The 21,522-nt window shown below is 39.8% G+C and overlaps 1 protein-coding gene across 1 annotated transcript in view; it reads left to right on the top strand.

Annotated features, from left to right (window-relative positions):
* ABCA13 (ATP binding cassette subfamily A member 13) overlaps positions 1-21,522 on the top strand; it is a 190,164-nt gene that overhangs the window by 18,171 nt on the left and 150,471 nt on the right. Inside the window, exons 8-11 of the mRNA XM_068147726.1 lie at positions 1,162-1,295; positions 3,621-3,785; positions 5,674-5,876; positions 15,793-20,352. Of these exons, the coding sequence (XP_068003827.1) occupies positions 1,162-1,295; positions 3,621-3,785; positions 5,674-5,876; positions 15,793-20,352 (5,062 nt within the window). The remainder of the gene's footprint in view (positions 1-1,161; positions 1,296-3,620; positions 3,786-5,673; positions 5,877-15,792; positions 20,353-21,522) is intronic.

The following is a 21,522-nucleotide window of genomic DNA, read 5'->3' as shown; positions in this document are numbered from 1 at the left end:
ACTCCACCAAGTCTGTCACTATACCATGTCCTCAATCACCAGATCCATATGGCTTTTAAACATTTCAGGGATGGTGATTCAACCATCTCCCTGGGCAGTCTGTTCCAGTCCCTGACAACTCTTTCTGTGGGAAAAAAAAGTTTTTCTAATGTCCGGTCTAAACCTTTCCTGACACAGCCTGAGGTCATTCCCTCTCATATCATTAGTTACTTGTGAGAAGAGACCAGTGCCTACCCCATTACAACCTCCTTTCAGGTAATTGTAGAGAGCAATAAGGTCTCCCCTCAGCCTCCTTCTTTGTAGGCTGAACAACCCCAGTTCCCTCAGCCGCTCCTCGTAGGACCTGTTCTCCAGGCCCTTCACCAGCTTAGTAGCCCTTCTCTATACCTACTCAAGTATTTTTATGAGAATGTCACGAGAAAACTGTGTAAAAGATCTTATGGAAGTCCAGGCAAACAACATCCACAGCCTTTCCCTAATCCACCAGACAGGTCATCTTGTCATAGAAGGGCATCAGGTTTGTCAGGTCAGACCTGCCCTTCATAAACCCATGCTAACTGGGCCTGATCACCTGGTTGTCCTCTCTATGGTGCAGAATTAGACACACAGTTCAGAATGGCACCCTGCTGGGTTTGCTGGCAACCACTCCTCAAGGACATATCACCATTATCATTCTATCAACTGTCAGATACCGTTAGAATACTACAGACCTGATGGAGTGGGTCTAGAGGGTCAAAAAAATGATCAGGGGGTTGGAACATCTCAGCTCCTAGTACAGGCTGAGGGATCTGGGGTTGTTCAGCCTTGAGAAGGCTCCAGGGTCACCTAATAACAACCTTCCAGTACCTGAAGGGTGTCTACAGGAAGGATGGAGAGAGACTGTTTACAAAGGCCTGTAGTGGTAGAACAAGGGGCAAGGTCTCCAAGATAGAGAAGAATAGATTTAGACTGGATGCTAGGAACAAATTCTTTACATTTCAACCCTGATTCTATGATTAACTAACCTTGCTATATCACTAATGCAATCATCTATTTTATCCCAACAAAGCCCGTGTTCAGCTGAGAACATCATGCTACAATCTCATAAGAAATATGAATTGCCAAGAAACAACATGAATAAAAAGCAGGAACGCTATAAACAGAAGATTCTTTTTCTTTCAGGTTTCCGGTATAATCTTTCTCTTGGAGATGTTTTGTGGAATCCACATGCTGTGAGAGCAGAACTTACATCCAGGTTTGGTTTTGGTCATCTTCAAGTTGAGAAACTGCTTAATTATACAGCACAATTAACAAAGGTAAATCACTTGAAAAATTTCAGTATCCCACTGTTTCACCTTTGTTTTCATTTGTGCCCTGAAATGATTATTCATAGTTTCATAGTTTCATTCAGGGTTGGAAGGGACCACAGGGATCACCTAGTTCCAACCCCCCTGCCATGGGCAGGGACACCCCACACTAGATCAGCCTGGCCACAGCCTCATCCAGCCTGCTCTTAAACACCCCCAGGGACGGGGCCTCGACCACCTCCCTGGACAACCCATTCCAGGGCTTCACCACTCTCATGGGGAAGAACCTCCTCCTCACATCCAGCCTCAATCTCCCCACCTCCAGCTTCGTTCCATTCCCCCTAGTCCTATCACTCCCTGAGATCCTGAGAAGTCCTTCCTCAGCCTTCCTGTAGGCCCCCTTCAGATACTGGAAGGCCACAATGAGGTCACCTGGGAGCCTTCTCTTCTGCAGACTGAACAGCCCCAACTCCTTCAGTCTGTCCTCACAGGAGAGGTGCTCCAGCCCTCTGATCATCCTTGTGGCCCTTCTCTGGACACCTTCCAGCCCCTCCACATCCCTCTTGTAATAGGGGCTCCAGAACTGGACACAGTACTGCAGGTGGGGTCTCCCCAGGGCTGAGTAGAGGGGGAGGATCACCTCCCTCGACCTGCTGGCCACACTTCTCCTGCTGCAGCCCAGGATCTGATTGGCTTTGCGGGCTGCAAGAGCACATTGGGAGCTCCTGTTGAGCTTCTTGTCCACCAGCACCCCCAAGTCTCTCTCCTCAGGGCTACTTTCCAGCCAGTCACTGCCCATGCCTTACATAAGCTACGGTCATATCTTTGATTTGTGAAGAAGCAGCTACAAAACTGCTAAATATCCTGGCTTCATTCTCATCAAAATAAATGTGTTTAGATTTAGCTGAAATTTCTGTGCATGAAAATGCTAAACAGGTGTTTCTCTGAAGTCACTATTAAGTATGGCAAAGTTTTGAGTTCATTATCCCATCCTGCAGAGTATTTTCAGATTTGCTCCACTAAGCTTTTAAATTAAAATCTGAATTTTTAACTGCCTGGATTAATTTGGCTGGTGCCATTTTTTGGTGGCTTGCTGGAAAAAGAATGCCTCTCTCTTCTGTACATAAATCATGCCATATCAAGATCCCTTCTCATTTGTGCAGTCTTGATATGAATATGCTTGACTGATGAGTTGTCTCACTGGAGCTATTGAAATATACTGTTGATGTGTCAAATGTTGAAGAAACTTTATCAGAAGTGGTCTGATTTGAATGACAGAAAACTTGAAGCATCTTTTGAGCTTCTACTGAAGTCCACATTTTTTAATAGAGGATGGTAGTATTTATCTGAAACAAGTTTGTTCTTTGCTGGGTACAGCCTAGACTTGTATGCTGGAAGAGCTCTTTATAAAAATACACAAATGGGTAAGTTATTAAAAATGTTTATTTTTTTTGAATGACCTTTTAATCAATTATAAGTGATTGCCAGTTATGAGCCAAATTCAACTGCAGCCTGGTAGCTATGGCTGGCTGTGGAATCCCAGACAACTCACTTGTGCACTTGTGTTAGGTCACTCGGAAAGCACAAAGGGAAAGACGGTGCTCTGAGCCCCTCAATTCTGTATCTAATGTCCCAGCTCATTTGGTGGCAAAACATTTGAAAAACTTCTAATAAATTTTCTAGTCACAGTTCAAAGAAGTTAGGATGTGAAGTATCTCAGAAAGACATCAATAGGAAGAATTAAAATAAGGCAAATTAGTTTTGTGTGCTTTAATAACGTTCATATGATTTGAAAGAATCTTTCAATGTGGAATTTAGAAGCCAGACTGTGAGGAAAAAGATCTGACCTCATTGCCACATTGATGAAACCTACCAACTTACATTTAAAACCACTTTGCTGCATGTAATCATTGGTTGAGAGGTATTATTGAATACTTTTTACATTATTAATTGTTATAATTGCTCTGATATCATTATTCTAGTGCAAAATTCTAGTGTAGGTGTGCTGTGTCACTGCCACGGTAGTTCAGTGCTAGCTTGCAAATAACTATGGAACTAGCAACACTGGTGCAGCCACACAGGGAAAAGTCCTTGTTTATGCAAGTTTCATCATTCTGCCTGCTGCATGAATCTCATAATGGAGCCACTAGTATGTTATACAGCATTATGTATGCAGTCTGCTTTGAAGTACATGACCCTGAGTATGAGGCTGGATTAAACAGCTTTTGTTTTCACCACGTGATATCTTCCCCCCACGGGATAAGTAAGTTGATAGCAAAGATAATACTCAGCAGCTCTCTTGAGATACTCATAAATTTTTTATGTCTCTGCCAGATTCCCACAGAAGAGACACTGGAGCAGTTTGTGTGCTCTGCTCTGTCAAGTGTTTCAGAAGATGAAGCAAATAAAGAGAATAATGAAGAGGACTGTATTACTGCATGGCACGAGGCCAAACTGTACCTTGTTCAAGCTGTCAGCAAGATCAGACTCTATGCACAGGTACACTTTAAGACTTTAGTAGATTAAATTCCTATTTTTTGTATGTAGGCTGTCAACAGTAAGTCAATTGAAAGATCTAAGACATCTATTAAAAGTTATTGCCATGAACTGTCTTCATCTTGCTAATAAGACAAACTAATCCTTACAAAGAATTGTTACAGTAGAAGTTTAGTCTATCACCTTGTGTCCACTTAATCAGATTTTATCATTAACTCAAATACAGTTTTGAAATATAATAGGGAATATAGTGAAATATGTTGCTCTGCAGAGGCCTGGCAGAAGGAAGACCCATTTATTCCATCTGAGTTGGGCAAAACTAAAAGCAGACTACATGCCTCCACTGATAGAGTATATAACCCATTTATTTTAGAATAGAATAGAATAAACCAGGTTGGAAGAGACCTTCAAGATCATCACGTCCAACCTATCACCCAACACCACCTAATCAACTAACCCATGCAACCAAGCACCCTGTCAAGTCTCCTCCTGAACACCTCCAGTGATGGCAATTCCACCACCTCCCCGGGCAGCCCATTCCAGTGGGCAATCACTCTCTCTGTGTAAAACTTCCTCCTGACCTCCAGCCTGAACTTCCCCTGGCGCAGCCTGAGACTGTGTCCTCTTGTTCTGGTGCTGGCTGCCTGGGAGAAGAGACCAACCTCTGCCTGTTTCCAACCCCCCTTCAGGTAGTTGTAGAGAGCAATAAGGTCACCCCTGAGTCTCCTCCTCTCCAGGCTGAGCAGCCCCAGCTCCCTCAGCCTCTCCTCATAGGGCTTGTGTTCCTCTCCACTGTCTTGGCAATAGTGGCAGAAGCATGTTGAAGGGGATTAGAGCATAACAGTACTCCTGTAGAGCATAACAGTACTCCTGTAGAGCATAACAGTACTCCTGTAGAGCATCTTAAAATTATGGACTGGCACAAGAGCTTGCACACAATCTCTATGATGTAGTTGGATGGAGAAGGGGATAAACCATTCACATGGTCCTGAGGAAAACAGTTGTCTAGATGCCTTAATTCTGGCTGGTTTTCCAATTAAATATGGCATTACTTTTCCTAAAAATTATCAGCTATGTATCAATCTACTCTGGAACTGTTTGCAGTATCATCTAAAGAAAGTGTGTGGAGCTTAATGTGCATTTCCTCAAAACTCTAGCCTTTGATTTCTCTCTTGATAAAGGTTTCACTGATGTGTGACGACATGAAGTAAAAATCAAATGCGATTACCCAAACTAATACACCAATTGCTGTTGTAGCTATAGGAAAATCCAGCAATAATTTCAGCTATGATTTTAAAACTCTTTGTAAGACCTGACAGCCTTATCATGGCAACTTGAGGTAATGTAAGCTGCTGCCTTCTGGGATTGGTGAACAGGACATCTCTTAGAGTGAAAATCTGTTATAATCACTTGGCATTAAAAAAAATAATGGTGGAAGGAAGGAGAGCAGTCAGTAGCTTGGGCAGGCCTTGATTTTAGGTTGCACAATGGGAGCAGCCCAATTGGACCCCCAAAATGTCAAGGCTGCTGCCTTCTATCATGTTGGTAGCACAGGCAGAAGACTTGTAAGAGAATGAAAGCCTGAGTAATTGACTGTGAAGGCTCATTTCAGTCTCCACCTTTCTTGGCTCGTGGCGGAAGGACAGCACAGAGTAGGATGTTAGTTCTCTGTGTGATGTAGCATGCTAGATTGTCAGTCTGCAGGTCAGTCCAAATTGTACTGAAAATCAATCTTTGTGAGGCCATTCATTTCTCTCTAGACACGTAGGGAGAAGTTTAGCTACCTTTGTTAATTATGGGTTTTTATTTAAAGGCATGCAAATTCTATGTATTTTCTAAATAAGTAAGCTTTGATTCTCTAATTTGTTCTGGTTTGCATTCAATCTGCTAGGTATTTGAGCAATGGTGCAGCAGCAGCAGGCTCTCTCAGAAACTTCTTTTGGAGCTTGAAAGAATCGTAGCTGGTTTAATATCTCAGTTTCTAGATGCCAGAGTAACTGGGAAAACTTATTCAGAGATAAATACCCTGATCCAGCAACTGAATGAGAAATCAGATGCCTACTTTTCAGAAGGATATACTGCATCTCGTGATCCGTAAGTTTCTTAGTGCAGCTTGACTTAGCAACCTCAGTATTTATTTTCACATCAGATTTGATTTCTGATTTTCATCTCTCTTGTGTTTTGTTTCTTATTCTGTAATTCAAAACCTTGTATAGAGTCAAATGACTGTGCTGACGTGCACATTCTGAGAAACAAATTAAATCTGTGCTTTGGACTAGCTGCTTGTGATTCAGCAGAGGACCTGAGTACATGATCAGGACTCATAGCAATCAGCAGCTGTGTATAATTAAGCATGTTGAACTAGGTCCTGAATTCTTCATCTTGTTCTACAAATAAAGTCTAATTCCCATATATAATTACTATGACTCAGTAATGTTCCTTATGGATGCATGCTATTAGGATCATGTACAGCAAGTCCAGTGCATCTGAAATCTCCTGGATTTTTGTGGTAAGTCTTACTTACGTAGGTTTGCGCAGGAGATCTTGGAACAGAAGCCTACTATAGAAAGCAGAATTATGATTTCACTCTATGTGTTTGTAGTGGTTTGAGGCTTAACTGAGAGTTAAAAGCTCAAATGGGGAAAAGGCTGAGAATCTCTTCCCCACTCCCCCCCACCTCCTCCCTCCAAACAGAGAGAGGAGAAAAAAACAAAGGGTAAGGAGCAAATCCACTAAGCAACAATCTGGAGTCAGCTTGGAAGTAGAGAGGCAAATAATTTTTTTTTCTTCAAATTATATATATAACAATAATAGGGGAAAAAAAAAAAAGGTTCACAAGGGCAAGGAACAAGAATGGATGGGAGTGGGACAGAAAAAAATAATACAAAACCAGTCTTTCTCTGAGGAGGTGCAGAGGCAGCAGGGAGAAGGATCAGGTCCGGCCACGTGGCTGAGGAGCAGGAGGGCAGCTGCAGTAGCTCTCGTCCAGCAGAGGCAGGAGCCAAAAGGGAGATCCAACAGCTATGATGTCCTGCTTTTTATATCCTAGCTGGGCAGGGAGGGGGGAGTGGAACAGACTCAGCTTTCCCAGGGGGGAAACACCCTTCAGGGAGTGTAAAGTACCCACAAGCCCTCCACCCTGCTTTCTTCTTTTGTTTTCAGAAAAAGGTGTTAACCCACCACAGTGTTTATGTACATGTGCCTTTGAATCTTATCTAGGGCACTCTGAGGCTAAGATTGCTTTTGAAGTTTTTGAACTTTTCTTAGAGTTTTGCATTTCCCATCTGGTTTATCACTTCATGCAAATGTAAGCGGTTGTTATGAATACAGAATTTATAGCTTATACACTTATTCAGAATTATTTGTTGTGTTGAAGCTATCCAAATCTTCTTGTACAGTAGAGTTATTCTTTTAGCAATTGGTTACTAATGTAGTAAACCCCCTTTTTGTTGCAACTTTGGAAATGCATTCAATTCCCAGTTCAGGACAAGCGCAACAACAAGTTTGTAAAGATTGTGCTTTAATTTCAAGTGTTCTGATTTACAGCATACATCGAAAAATAAAATCTAGGCAAATGATCTGGGTGATTTATACAAAATAAAGTGGTTTAAGAGCTCTATTTTGCTATTCATTTAAAAAAAAACCACCCCAAAACAACCACAAAAAAACAACCCACAAAAGCCCAAACCAAAACTGACATATATGATCAGGAAGATTCTGTACAGGATGTAAAAGTTGTAGATGAAGTGAGTTACTGTTTGTCAGAGATGTCAGAGCCTTATGAAAAGTTTATAGCAGAGCACAGGAACTGATACTTCTCTTACTAACTGCACAGTGAATAACTTGCATTGCTTCTTGAAGATAGAATATTTGCCTAACTTTGGCATTGATTGTAATAGCTCTACTTTTTCATGCCAAAAATTATCCTTCATTGAAGGAGATATAATCCATGCTCTTCAAATTAACATGTGAGGATGAATCTGAAAAATAAAATCCCTTATCTACTGTTAAGAGAGACCAGTCAAACATCATTAATCATTAATTTGGTGGTACATGTTGTAATTTTTAATTTACTTATAAAAGCATACTGCAATCCTGCTGCTGTTGCAAGCAGCTGCAAGCTAATCAATATAGTGACTACAAATGAACAAATCCCGTATTTTTTTCAGCAGCTCTACCTCCTTGTTTGTAGTACACAATGTTTCTATGCTCTACCTCTTTTGATTGCAGAATCCTTCATCTGGAGAGAATGCAGTCTATGCTTCAGCATATACCTCAGTGGCCTGTTACAAAGAGATTGATTCTGGTAGATGGAGCTATAAGAAATGTGATAGGACAGTATTTACACTTCACTGAAGGTAATAAGCTGCATGGTGGTAACTAGTAATCAAATGACTTCCACATAATAACGTGAGAACTGTGTAACATTCTACTTCTAGGAAGGTATTTGGGTTCTGTAATGTATGTCACACTATATGATATTTTATGCTGCTGTGCCTGTTGTTTAAAGACTTAAGTCAACAAAAAAAGCCTCTTTCATAAAGATTAAAATTATCACTACCTGGGAATTTTGTGATGCTATCAGTTGCATGTGTGAACAAGAAGTCTTGATTTTAGATTTAGATGTAGTTTGACTTTTCTGGCTTGTCATTGCAAGTAAAGCACAATGTTGAATTGGACACAAAGACTTTGTGATCTCTTTAAATAAGAATTTGATTGAGGCTGTGAAGCACAGAGGCAGGGTACTTCTTTCTCTGGCAGCTATGCTTTTGGACACAAAGCTATGCCGATGGTGAAGGGGAAGATGCCATTCGCAGATGAGGGGGGATTGTATTAAAGAACTCAGGGCATGTGAGGGTGTATTTTACAAGAAATTGGGAAGATACATCTGTTTTCCGTTGCTTGACTGAATAAGATGAACTATCTCCCATGAAGTTCTTGTAAATATGTCTGTTCAGCAGTTTTGACTTTTATATTTGCAATACATTTATGGCTAGGACGCAGACTGTGTGCTGCTCAGCACCATGACAACAGGGAGATGGTCAGCAATATTGTTATATTATAAGGAGCATACATATCTGGATTAAAGAAATAATAACAAAAAAAACCCCAAACATCAAGAAAAAAGAAGGGAGAATGGGATATGTTTCTGTGAAAGCTTTTAGTGGAGATTTGCAATATGCTAAATGTTTGGTATATATATGTGTATATATATTTATGCACATATGAAGAGTGCCTGTATTACTGAGCTGCAGTTAAGCATGTGAAAAACACTGGTGTCCTTTTGGAGAGATAGACAGCCTTAAATACTTGATATTTACATATGACTTTACAGTAACAGTAAATAATATATTGAAAGTACAAATTTTGTCCAAGATGCCACTGAAATGGTGCAGTTTTGTCCTTGATTTCTAGCTCAGATATCTTCAGATTAGAAACAAAAACCTCTTATTTGAAGATTGCTGTTGAAAGTCAATGCAGACTTCAACATTTTAGTGTTTTAGTTCCCTGCATCATTACTAGAAGCAAAGGTTTTGGAGGTCCCATTACAGCATTAGTGGTAACAGCAAAGCCCCACTTTCCTTCGGTTATGTTTATGACACTCTGGGGATTAAGCGAGCAGTTGTGGTGTTGACAGACACACACACACACAAACAAGAATATAATCCAATGTCCTCTTTAGCTGTATCAGTTAACTGCACTAAACTGTAAAACCTGGTTTAGCCTCTAAAGCTGAAAAAGGCCTAGGTGCATAGTAGGAAGCAGGTATCACGAGAAAGCAAGTGCTCTTTCAATATAGTTTTCCAAGGTCTTCAGGCCCAAAGATGTGATTTTTTTTATCCTGTGGGTTTTGTTTTATAGCACATGGCTGCATGGAGTCAGTACTGCTAGACATATTACTGGATCCTGATTTCCTTGTGTGCCCAAACCTGTGGGAAAACTCTGAGAACTTCAGGATAGTTTCTGTACCCTCCTTTTGAGGATGGGTTGATTTGAAGTTTGTTACAGAATTTTGCCTCCATATTGTATAGGAGTATACCTTCATGACAGTGGAGTTATACTGATTTACTACAGCTGGACCTTTGCCCTGTCAGCTTACGTCGTAAAGTGCTCCTCTCCATCCAGACAAAGCAGTCTAGACAAACACTGGCAAGTGAGAGAATCAAATAATACCCTGCCCTGAATCCTCCATGGCTGGTTCACCTTACAAACAGGAGATTACTGCCTAGGGACATGAGACTTGTTACAGGAAGAAGGGAAATAATGTTTTGGGAATGTACAAGACTTAGAGTGGGAGGCTTGGAAGAGGAACCAAAGGCAGGGAGAAGTGACCTAGGTTGTTAGGGAAGAAACAAGTATGGGAAAATAGAAATAAGGTGTTTTCAAGGGCCTGAACTGATAGGATGAGGGGCAATGATTTTGAATTAGAGTAGAATAGAATAGAATTAACCAGGTTGGAAAAGACCTTTGAGATAGAGTCCAACCTATCATCTAACACCATCTAATCAAGCAAACCATGACACTAAGTGCATCATCCAGTCTCTTTTTAAACACTTCCAATGATGGTGACTCTACCACCTCCCTGGGCAGCCCATTCCAATGGCCAATCACTCTTTCTATGAAGAACTTCTTCCTAACATCCAGCCTAAACCTCCCCTGGTACAGCTTGAGACTGTGTCCTCTTGTTCTGGTGCTGGTTGCCTGGGAGAAGAAACCAACCCACACCTGGCTACAACCTCCTTTCGGGTAGTTGTAGATGGCAATAAGGTCTTCCCTGAGCCTCCTCTTCTCCAGGTTAAGCAACCCCAGCTCCCTCAGCCTCTCTTCATAGGGCTTGTACTTCAAACCCCTCACGAGTTTTGTTGCCCTTCTCTGGACATGTTCCAGCAACTCAACATCTTTCCTAAACTGGGGGGCCCAGAACTGGACACAGTACTGGAAGTGTGGCCTAACCAGTGCTGAGTACAGGGCTACAATGACTTCCCTGCTCCTGCTGACTGCACTATTCCTGATACAGGCCAGGATGCCATTGCTTTCTTGCCACCTGGGCACACTGCTGGCTCATGTTCAGCCTCTTATCAACCAGTAGACCCAGATTCCTTTCTGCCTGGCTGCCCTCCAGCCACTCTGACCCTGTAGCACTGAATGGGGTTGCCATGGCCAATGTGTAGAACCCAGCACTTAGATGTGTTAAATCTCATGCCTTTGGACTCTGCCCATCTGTCCAGCCTGCCAAGGTCCCTCTGCCGAGCTCTCCTACCCTCTAACAGATCAGCACCTGTCCCTAGCTTGATGTCATCTGCAAATTTACTGATGATGGACTCTATCCCCTTGTCCAGACTACGTATTTGAGTCCATCTGTGAATGGCCATTTGTGGGTGTGCAAGTGCTGCATGTGTTGGTCCGTGTTGATTTGTGTGGCCAGCCATGTGCACAGATCTATGGCAGCCTCGCATGTGGAGGGCTGCTTGATTTGGCAACTCCCTTACATGACCTGGTAACATTTTTGTGGTTTCTATTTGAGAAGGATGAGATTAATTTTGCTTGGGAGCTTAAGGAATTCGACCACTTTTCCACATTTCAGAATAATTTGATGCCTATGGAAAGTGCCCGAGTTGATTTACAGCATTCATAGATGGAAGCCCACGCAAGACTTCGTTTTCCTTTCCTGATAATCAAAAAAGCTCACTAAAGTAGTGAGAGTTGCTCTGATACAAACTGAGAAAGGAGATAGCTCATGCTTTTGCTTGTGTGAAATGACTGATCTCTTCTTCCTATCTTGTCTTAGTAAGCCTTTTTCAGTGGCGGTGCAGGAGAGAAGCAGTCTTTGCTCCTAGGAAGTGCAGTGTGCAACTATCTACATATTTTGGGCAAAATGATAGAGTGCTTTGAGCAAGGATGTAATCTAAAGCTATGTGGAATATTTATACCTCTGTAACTGCTGCATTTCTGCATCATATAGTGCACAGTTTTATTTCCCTGAAGGATGCTTCCTGCTTTACTGTCCCTGAATTACTCTGTATATTAAATATTTTCTTTCTGGGGTGTCTTTGGGAAATATCTTACAGAAGCTTTACATAGCCTGGAAAAAAGAGATGGATTATTTTATCTAGACATCAGAAAGCTCTTTGTGGAGCTAAAACAGGTATGTTGTTACTTAATGTTTGTATACTGATTTGCATAAAATTTTAGAGGCTTATGTTGGGTGATTAAAATAGTACTCACTAAAGTAGTGTTCCACTTTTTATTCCACAACATTTTTAGTCCAGCTTTGCTTTGTATGTTTTTAATCTTTTGACATTTCATTGTGAGAATTAATATGGAGTATGAATTAAATCTGTTCCCTCACCCTGAGTTCAGTTTTAATGTGACAGTGTACTAATGAAATTTTAGATGTTGATGAACAATGCTTCCTATATGTGCAATGACGTGCTTACAATGTTTGACAAGACCCTGAGACTTCCCCAGAGCTCAGATGACACTGGCCTTTTAGCAGTAGATGTGTGTCTTGGCAATGGCTCAGGGCTGACCTTCAAACTAAGTAACCAGCTCCAGTCACTAAAGGAATCTGTAAGTATTTCTGATTTCTTTTTATCATGTTTAAAGCTTGCAGTGCCTTACTTATATTGCAATTAAAAAAGAAACAAATAAATTAGCAGAAGTTATAGTGTACTGCTTAGTGTTTTCTGTTAATAAATGGTTTATTTATTATTTAAAATGATTGAAATGTGCTTGGGGGCAGGGCACAAGTGATCCTGTGGAGTCTCTTGGGTAGATGTGATATTTTATATTACAGGTTGCTGTAGTTTCTAGAAAAAATTGAGGAGGTCTGAAAGATTCCTTCTTTGTTCCATCTTATGTTGGATTTAAATTTCATCAATGCTGCAAGTTTAAGAAGCAGGCCAAAAGCTCAGATGAGTTTATCTTTCACTAATTTCAAATATTACTTTCTTTATTGTGAAAGCTTCTGCTTCTGCAGAGAGTAACTCAGGGACAACAAAGCCTGCCAGATTCAATAATGGATGATTATTTGGGATGGCGAGAAATAAAAGAACAACTAACAAAAAATTATGCTTATTATTGTGATATTGATAATTTGCTGATCACAGAGGCACCACCTGAAGAGGATATCCATTTTGAGTCTTGTCAGGAACAGCTGCTCTTCTCATTGTATGTATCTTGTATATCTTTTTGTATATATATATATCTTGTATATCTTTTTATATATAAAGATGCTGATTGGTGCCAGCCTCTTACAAGGTAACTGCAAGGTAACTGTTGTAAGGTAACTGTAAGTTATCAGTAACTGCAGAGAACAAAATGTTAAGCACCTGTGGTGTGGTTCCCCTCCCCCCATAGCAGTATTTTTAGAGTAAGAATGGTAACAGACTGAGGATAGGCAGGTATCTAGGATTCTAAAAACCTGTTCTTCCTTTTCATCTTCTCACATCCAAACATTTTCTGCTACTTCTCAGCCTGTTTTCTGATACATACATCTCTGTTACTTTGCTGTTCAAGGCACTTGAAAACTTGGAACTTGAAAACCTGATAAACTCCTGGAAGATGCAGGAAAACATTCTAGAGGTGGTGGTTAGAAAGTACACTAGGAGATGTATTGCAGCCTCAAATTGCTTTCTGAACACGTTTTGTAGTCACCATTTCCCTGTTTTGGCAGAAAATCCTTTCATCTTTTTATTAAGTGGTCATTTGCAATGACTCAGTAAGTCTACTGATTTCAAGCTTTAACAGAGCATATTAGAGACAGATCCCTGTATAAATAAAGTGCTTTAAAATAGGATTGGATTTTATTACTCTTGCTTGGCACTATAAAGCATGAGGATAATGCATCGAATGTGAAGTTGCATTTATGCTAGACACATGTCCCGAGTCACAAATTTAAACATGCACAGAAGACCAACTGTGACATTGCTGATGTGTATGAGAAACTTGACAGAGGTGTTTGCTGTTACAGCATTAAAACTATCACCTCTAAGCTGTCAAGTATCTATTAGAAATTCCAGAAGCTGCACTGGCAGCAGGCAATAAATCCACAGATACTAATAACATCTTAAACATTATCAAATATGATGTAATTTTTCTTGTCCCTTTTGCTGTTGGTTGATTGCCTACCCTTCTGCAGTGTTTCTCTCATGGAACAACTTCAGATTGGTTGTTGAGTGCTGCCTCTATTGTTAAGAGCTAGTAACTATTTAATATGCTGTACTGGTGATCACAGCTCTTAATAGATAAGAATACTTTCTAAATTACATTTCTGGACTTTGAACTTTGTGTTTCATTATGCTGCTATTTAAGTCTTTGCTAAATCATTCCTTTGTTTAACCTATCAAATGGAAATAACCACTGTCAAGGCAGTGAAAGATAATGAATCAAAAGTTTATGCATGGCACAATTTGAATACTTCACCATTAGGCAGGTTACATTGTGCTTTTCCTTCAAGCAGAACTTGACTGAGACTTTAGCAGCTTTATTGTCTCTAGAATCAAGGAACTTCTGGTTTGGGTTTTGAAAATATCAGATGCTCTTGAGATCTACAGTAAAAACAAAGTGAAAGTTAAGGAGCAGAATAGAAATCTTGAATATTCAGTCAGGTTTTTGGTATGCTTTCCCAACTTTATTACAAAGATCAATATGGACACATTTGCTAAGGCAAGGATTTGGATTTGGTCCTAAATACTGTTTCTCGAGTGTGTGCTATTTTCTCCACACATTATTACTAACAAAAGCACCTGGTTTATTTGGGTTTTCTTTGCTGTACATGCAGAGGTATTTCTTTGACTTTGAATAATTCTAGGAAAGAGATGCTATTTTAAAAAATGTATTTTTCTCCCCCCCCATGCTTGACCTCTTGGTTTCTCTGCTGTAGTTGCTATTCCACTAATTGACACAGAAATTCCCATACAAAGCTTTTCAATGTTGTGTGTTGTTCTGCTTTTTAACTATGAAAAGAAAACATTAAGGAGAAGATTTTTTTCAAACTGGACCTTTGCCTTGGAATGCTTAAAGAAAAATGTTTGACTTTGTGGCTTGGAAGCTTGATACTTATGGATAAATGCGCACTTCAACTTTGCTTCCTACATTCAGCTTTTAATTTAAATGTGGCTATGACTGTTCAGTGAGTTTTGTTACGTTTTTGAAAACCAAAGTTATCGTCAGTTGGATCACAGTATAGCTTAGGTTGGAAAGGACCTCGAGGATCATCAAGTCCAACCTATCAACACAGACCCCATGACTAGACCATGGCACCAAGTGCCACGTCCAATCCCCTCTTGAACGCCTCCAGGAACGGTGACTCCACCACCTCCCTGGGCAGCACATTCCAATGACGAATGACTCGCTCGGTGAAGAACTTCCTCCTCACCTCGAGCCTAAACCTCCCCTGGCACAGTTTGAGACTGTGTCCCCTTGTTCTGGTGCTGGTTGCCTGGGAGAAGGGACCAACCCCTTCCTGGCTACAACCACCTTTCAGGTAGTTGTAGAGGGCAATGAGGTCACCCCTGAGCCTCCTCTTCTCCAGGCTAAACAATCCCAGCTCCCTCAGCCTCTCCTCATAGGGCTTGTGTTCAAGGCCTCTCCCCAGCCTTGTTGCCCTTCTCTGGACACGCTCAAGTGTTTCGATGTCCTTCTTAAACTGAGGGGCCCAGAACTGTGACACAGTACTCAAGGTCCAGCCTGACCAATGCAGAGTACAGGGGCAGAATGACTTCCCTGCTGCTGCTGGCCACACTATTCCTAATGCAGGCCAGGATGCCATTGACCTTCTTGGCCACGTGGGCACACTGCTGGCTCATATTCAGGCAGCTGTCGATCAGCATCTGATCTGTATTTCAGATTTTGTGGTGATTAATTTGTGACTGCTATTTAAATGATATTTAAAGCTTCTTTGTCTGAAGTAAATGAAACTATATTCTAGAATGGTAAAATATGTATTTAACTAAATGTTGTCTGCCTAATAAGTAACTAACAAAAAAAATCATGCTTAATTTTTCAGGATTTTGGCAACTTTCCAAGATTTCGGAGAAGAAAATTTAGGGATATCTGAAACAGAACTGGATCATATTTTTCATCTTGTAGAGATCATTGAAGATATCATAATGCTTGATTTCTCAGATTCTTCAAACCAGTCTCTAATTGAAAATATCTTGAATAATACAATTAGACAGATGAAAAATTTTGCTGAGGGGAAGAAATCTGCCACCAATTTCTCACTTGCAGTTTCTGAAATCCACAATGAGCTACACAAAAATTTCCAACATCTTGGAAAGATGAAAGAGAAGACAGAATTTTTCTGGCATATAGTAAAAATTGTATTATCTGAACTTGATTCTGGACTCTCTCATCTGAGGCAAGTGGAAGAGGAAGAGGTATTTGAGACCTTATCTAGGATTGTACTATCCATTACAGAAAACAAAATCCATAACAGGAGTATGCTATTACTTCAAAATATCCTGACTGACTGGCCAGAGTTAAAAACTGCTGCTTTGAACTATCATGTGCTGAGCAAAACCTCCTCTTTATTTCCCTCAAATGCAACGTTTATATATAAAATTCAACAATTAGAAGAAATTGTTCATGATTTCTTCAAAAAATTAAACAGTACCAGGGTGGCCTCACTTGTTGCAGTGCTTTTCCCTCTGTATCAGAATGATGATCTGGTCTTAAATATTGGGAGTAATAGCACTTTCTTAGCATTTCTTTCTGAAATTTCAGAAGGTCTTTCATCTGACCAAGTGTGGCACGAATTCCAAAATAGGGATCAGGCTTTTGATTTTCTCTCTGAAACTTTTTATCTTTTCTGGAACTTCACCAGTAAATCTCTTTGTGAAAAGTTACTAATCATCTACAACTACACAGAGTTTCAGGCCCAGTCTCTTTCAGAAAAAGGGAAAAAAGAGATGCAAATTGTCTATAGCACTCTGAGCAGCCTTAAAGCTTTGTTTGTAGATGAAGAACTTCAAACAACTGCCTTGTGTTATTTGGAAGAATTTCTTGTTCTTTCCCCAAATTGCCTGGTAAATAATGGGTGCATTGATTTTAATGCATCAAACATTACTTCTGCAGATCATTTGACAGAGCTCTACAACTTACTTCTTCCACTGGACAGTGTTCTGTCTAATATAACAAAATTGGGAGATAAGGTAACTGTGCCTTCTGCTTTGCAATGCACTTTTACATGGCTTCAAACCTGGACAGAGATTTTTGTAGAAGCATCCAAAATCTTAAACTTGAATTCAACCTTTTTTGTCTGTCTAAGAAACGATTTGGCAAATCTCTCAGAAAGTCTTTTAAATGCAACCCATGAGGAATCGTGCAATAATACAGCTATGATTATGGCTGAATCTACAACAGCAGCAATGAATCTATTGAAAATCATATTTGACTTAAATGACTGGAAAGATTTTGAAGTTTTCCTTGCTAATCTTCAGAGCATATTTAACAATGCAGCTGATGTCACGGGCTTGCTTAAAACTAACAGTTCGGAAAGTGTTGTAGAAATTATGGCAGTCATCATAACTGAATTGCAGAAATCAATACTGAGGGTTGTTGATGGAGAGCTTTTGAACTCTTGGCTTGATACTTTTATCTCAGAAGGATCTAAGGGAGAAGATAATGATGCATTTTCTATTGGAAATTCCCTTTTTACTATTCTGAATGTCTCCCAAAAGGAACTTGGAACCATTTTCACCGAGATAAGAGACACAATTTCTTTCTTTTCTCAAGACAAATACATGGTTTGTATCAGCATTTTCCGGAACATAACCAAGCTAATTTTGGACAATGCTCTGAAAGACATAACATATTCACAAAGAAATTTTTCCTACCTTCTTAATGCCTTCGTAAACTTTTATAGTACAGTGGAAGAAATAGAGAACTGTAACAAATGGCTACATGGATTAAGTAATCTCAGTGAAAATTACAAGTCACGTTCCCACCTCGAAGAGGCAAAACGTATTTTATTTCTGCTGAAGTCCCTTGGAAACATTCAGACAGATACTATGCTAATAAGCATGATGGACTTTGTTAATTTGATTTTTAATTTGATGCTCCCTGAATGTTCCCTAGCTGGTCCAGATGTGATTTGTGTAAACGCTTATTTCAATATTATAGCAAAGACTTTAAAACATATTCTTCCTGAATTTTATGTCAGAGATGATATTAGTGCTCTTGAATTGATTTTCACACTTTTAAATAATTCTGGAGAACAAACACAAATGATTGTTAGTGATTTAGTGAGGCACTCCTATGCATTGAATAAGATGCATTTTAATCATTCAGTCCATGAATTTAACGGGACTTCAGGGAGGTTCCTTAATCCTTTTCACCATGTTCAGCTTCTGTCCATAGAACTTTTGGCAGAAATTCAAGCTCTTGTGAAAAATAAAACTTTTGAAGTCCAACAAAATAACTCCTCTCATTTTGATATCGAGATTGACTATTTCTTGCATGACAAAAATGTCAGTTTGTTGATGGAGTTCTTTCAATATGTGGTTAGTAAACTTAACACAAATTTGCAGGGTGAACAGAAAACATTTCTCCAGAAACTGATGGAAAGAACAGCTCTGAATATTGAAATGGTAAGGAAAGCACTTAAAATTTTCAAGTCCTCTAGTTTTACTCTCTCTCCATTAAGAGATAAAGAGTTTCTAAAGTATATGGTAGCCTTGGTGCAAAATATGAGGAACATGGATGTTGAATTCTTGATAAGTCAATTCAAAGAAGTCCGGAGCACCCTAGATAATTTCTTTAAAAACATCAAACTTTTGTATACTGAGAACTCTGAGTTAGGAATGCTAACAGAATGGTGGGATGCTTTTGAGAACCATTTGTGTAATTGGAACCTGACTGGCTTATGGCAAATAGCAAGACTCTTTGAACAAGATGAGTTCTATGATGCAGAAGAGATGTTCCATCTGCTCCTTGATGTTGTCAGCCTTACAGACAGATTAGCTCATGAAAACATCACGGAAGCACTGACTGAAGTATATGCTTTCATACTGACTCAGGAAGAAAAAATGCCAATGTTTACTGAAAAGGAGTTCTCTAATCAAGTGGAAGGTCTTTTGATGTTACTGAAGACACTGACAGATATGCCTGATAAACCTGCAGAGGCCTCAATTTGTTTTTCTGCAGCATTCTGCTGGACTCTCACAACAGCAACACCTCCGAGTGATGCCACCTTAAAGCCTTGTGACTTTGTGTTTAGCAATTCTACCCTTAGTTACGAAACAGTCATTGAAGTTATTAATGAGCTGAAAATCGTCACACTGGAGGATAGTTCCTCATGCACTGTGGAAGACATTCAGATGGATATCACTCACAATCTGACTTGCTTTTTACAGCAGATCCAGGAATGGATCTCTATTCTTTTGCAGTTTTCTGAGCTTCGTCATGAAAATGGCTCTGTTCTTGAAGAGCTGCTAGATTTTTGGAATGAGCTATCCCTTTACACAGTACCACTGCAGGTGAATAATACATATTCCATCAATTGTTCCTCCACACCAAAGAGACAAGTGGCTTTACAAATTGTAGGAACACTTGGAAGTATGCCAGTAGCAGAAATGGAGATCGCCAAAGGTGTTCTTGAACAGCTGGACGATCTTTATGGTGGCCTAAGTTGGAACAGGCATTCCAGAATATCACTTATAAAGACTGTCCTTAGTAATGTTAAGAATATGACCAATGAAATTTCTGGACTTTTGGATACAGAAGCTGTCCTTTCTTTTCTTTCTCTAGTTCAGCCTTTAATGATGCTGTCTTCTCATGGAAACCAGACATATTCCATGCTTACGATGTTATCAACTTTAAATGGAAACAGTAATATATCTGATAATTTTGAGAACTTCTGGTTTCCCATAGTTACAAGCATAGAAGATTTATTGGTGGATTTTAATCTTGGACACATAGTTGCAGTGATAGACCAAAAGTTGCAATTACTAAGGTTAGCCACTGGACTGTCCTCTTCACTGGCTCTTGATGGTTCAGTACAGCAGTTTAATACATCATCTGTTGATGACATGTTGAGAAAATTTGAAGACATTCAAGAGATTGTGAACAGCTTTCTATGTGAGTGCAACATTAAAAATGATTCTGAAATAATGTATACCCTAATTCTCCTTATGGCTAATGAAAATTCATCAAATGACCTACTGCTAGGCATCGATGACATTATTGATTTTATGGAACTATACCAAAATAAGTCTAGAGAAGATGACAGTCATCTATTTGTTCATGGTCCTCTTGGGGAAAAAATAAATCATACTCATACTGCTAATTCAATATTGCTGAACAGTTTCCTTCATATAATTGCTGATCTTGCTGCTATGGAAGAAGCTCTGCACACAAATAATAGTGAGCTTCAGATAGCCGACATAATTGATTCATTTTTTGATAATGTACAATACAGACAAGTTTCTACTCAGTCCCAAAACAGGACTCTGGAGATGATGCAAGAGATGTTGCAAATGATATTTCAGTCGATCACAGAACATGGCAGGAACAATGTAACCTCCTTGCTAAAGGCTTTGCATATGGATATAATGGCAGAAATGAGGTGAGCATTTTCTATGTATACATTTTGACAGTGTACTTATGATAACAGGAGACGTCTCTGTAAAGAGCTTATTCAAAACTTTTATGAAGTTACTGTTTCATTTAATCTTTGTACCTTTGACTAAACTACTATTTTGCATCAACTTATGCTGTTCAGACCGGCAATAGCTGATACCACGTTATGATGTGTGGACCGGGTGATTGATGTATTTAGTCATCTGTGTTGATTCTAGCGGTGGCTTCTTTGGAATTACTATATAACCAAGTATTTGGAGATACTAGTATTTTAAAATCATAGAATCACAGAATCATTCAGGTTGGAAAATACCTTTGAGATCATCAGGTTCAAGCCTATTCTTCCAAGTTCACCCCTAAACCATATCACTAAGTGCCACATCTAAATGGCCTTTAAACACCTCTAGGGATGGTGACTCATGCTCCTGTCTGAGTAGCCCATTTCAATGCCTGGCCACTCTTACAGTGAAAATTTTTTTCCTGATATATACTGTGATAATATCTAGCCTAAACCTACCCTGGTCTAGAATAAACCTTTATTAGAATAAACCAAACCAGGTTGGAAGCGACCTTCAAGATCATCGTGTCCAACCCATCAACCAATCCAACCCACCCAAACAGCTAACCCATGCAACCAAGCACCCCATCAAGTCTCCTTCTGAACACCTTCAATGACGGCGACTCCACCACCTCCCCGGGCAACCCATTCCATAGTGCAATCACTCTTTCTGTATAGAACTTCTTCCTAAAGTCTAATCCAGCAGCAGAAGAAATTTTGCTTCAGGAAAAAACCTGCTGAACAACTTATTTTACAGAAGTATTGCTAGACTGAAGTTGCTGCACTTAAGTAATGCTCACTGAAAGAATCCCACAAGACAATAGCTCCAAAAAACTCTAGGGTGTCTTGCTGATGGATGAGCTGATCCTACCAACACAGGCCAGCTGAGCAACAGCATGCTTAAGCTGATGCATGACTCTGATGTTGTATTTAGACCACATTAATTTTATGTAAATATGTGAAAACAGTGGTCTGCAGGGCCATATATTAGCCAAATCTGTTGAAAAAATCAAAAGTGAATAATAGAAAGATGCTTTTTTTTTTCTGCCTAAATGGTGATTCTCAGTATCTTGCTCTTTGTAGTCAGCTCAGTATATG

The sequence above is a fragment of the Melanerpes formicivorus genome, unplaced genomic scaffold, assembly GCF_026170545.1.
Source record: "Melanerpes formicivorus ecotype bairdi unplaced genomic scaffold, bMelFor1.0.p_v2 SCAF_15, whole genome shotgun sequence".
Lineage (NCBI taxonomy): Eukaryota > Metazoa > Chordata > Aves > Piciformes > Picidae > Melanerpes > Melanerpes formicivorus.
Note: the sequence above shows the minus strand (reverse complement) of the source record. Positions and strands in the feature narration are given on the sequence as shown.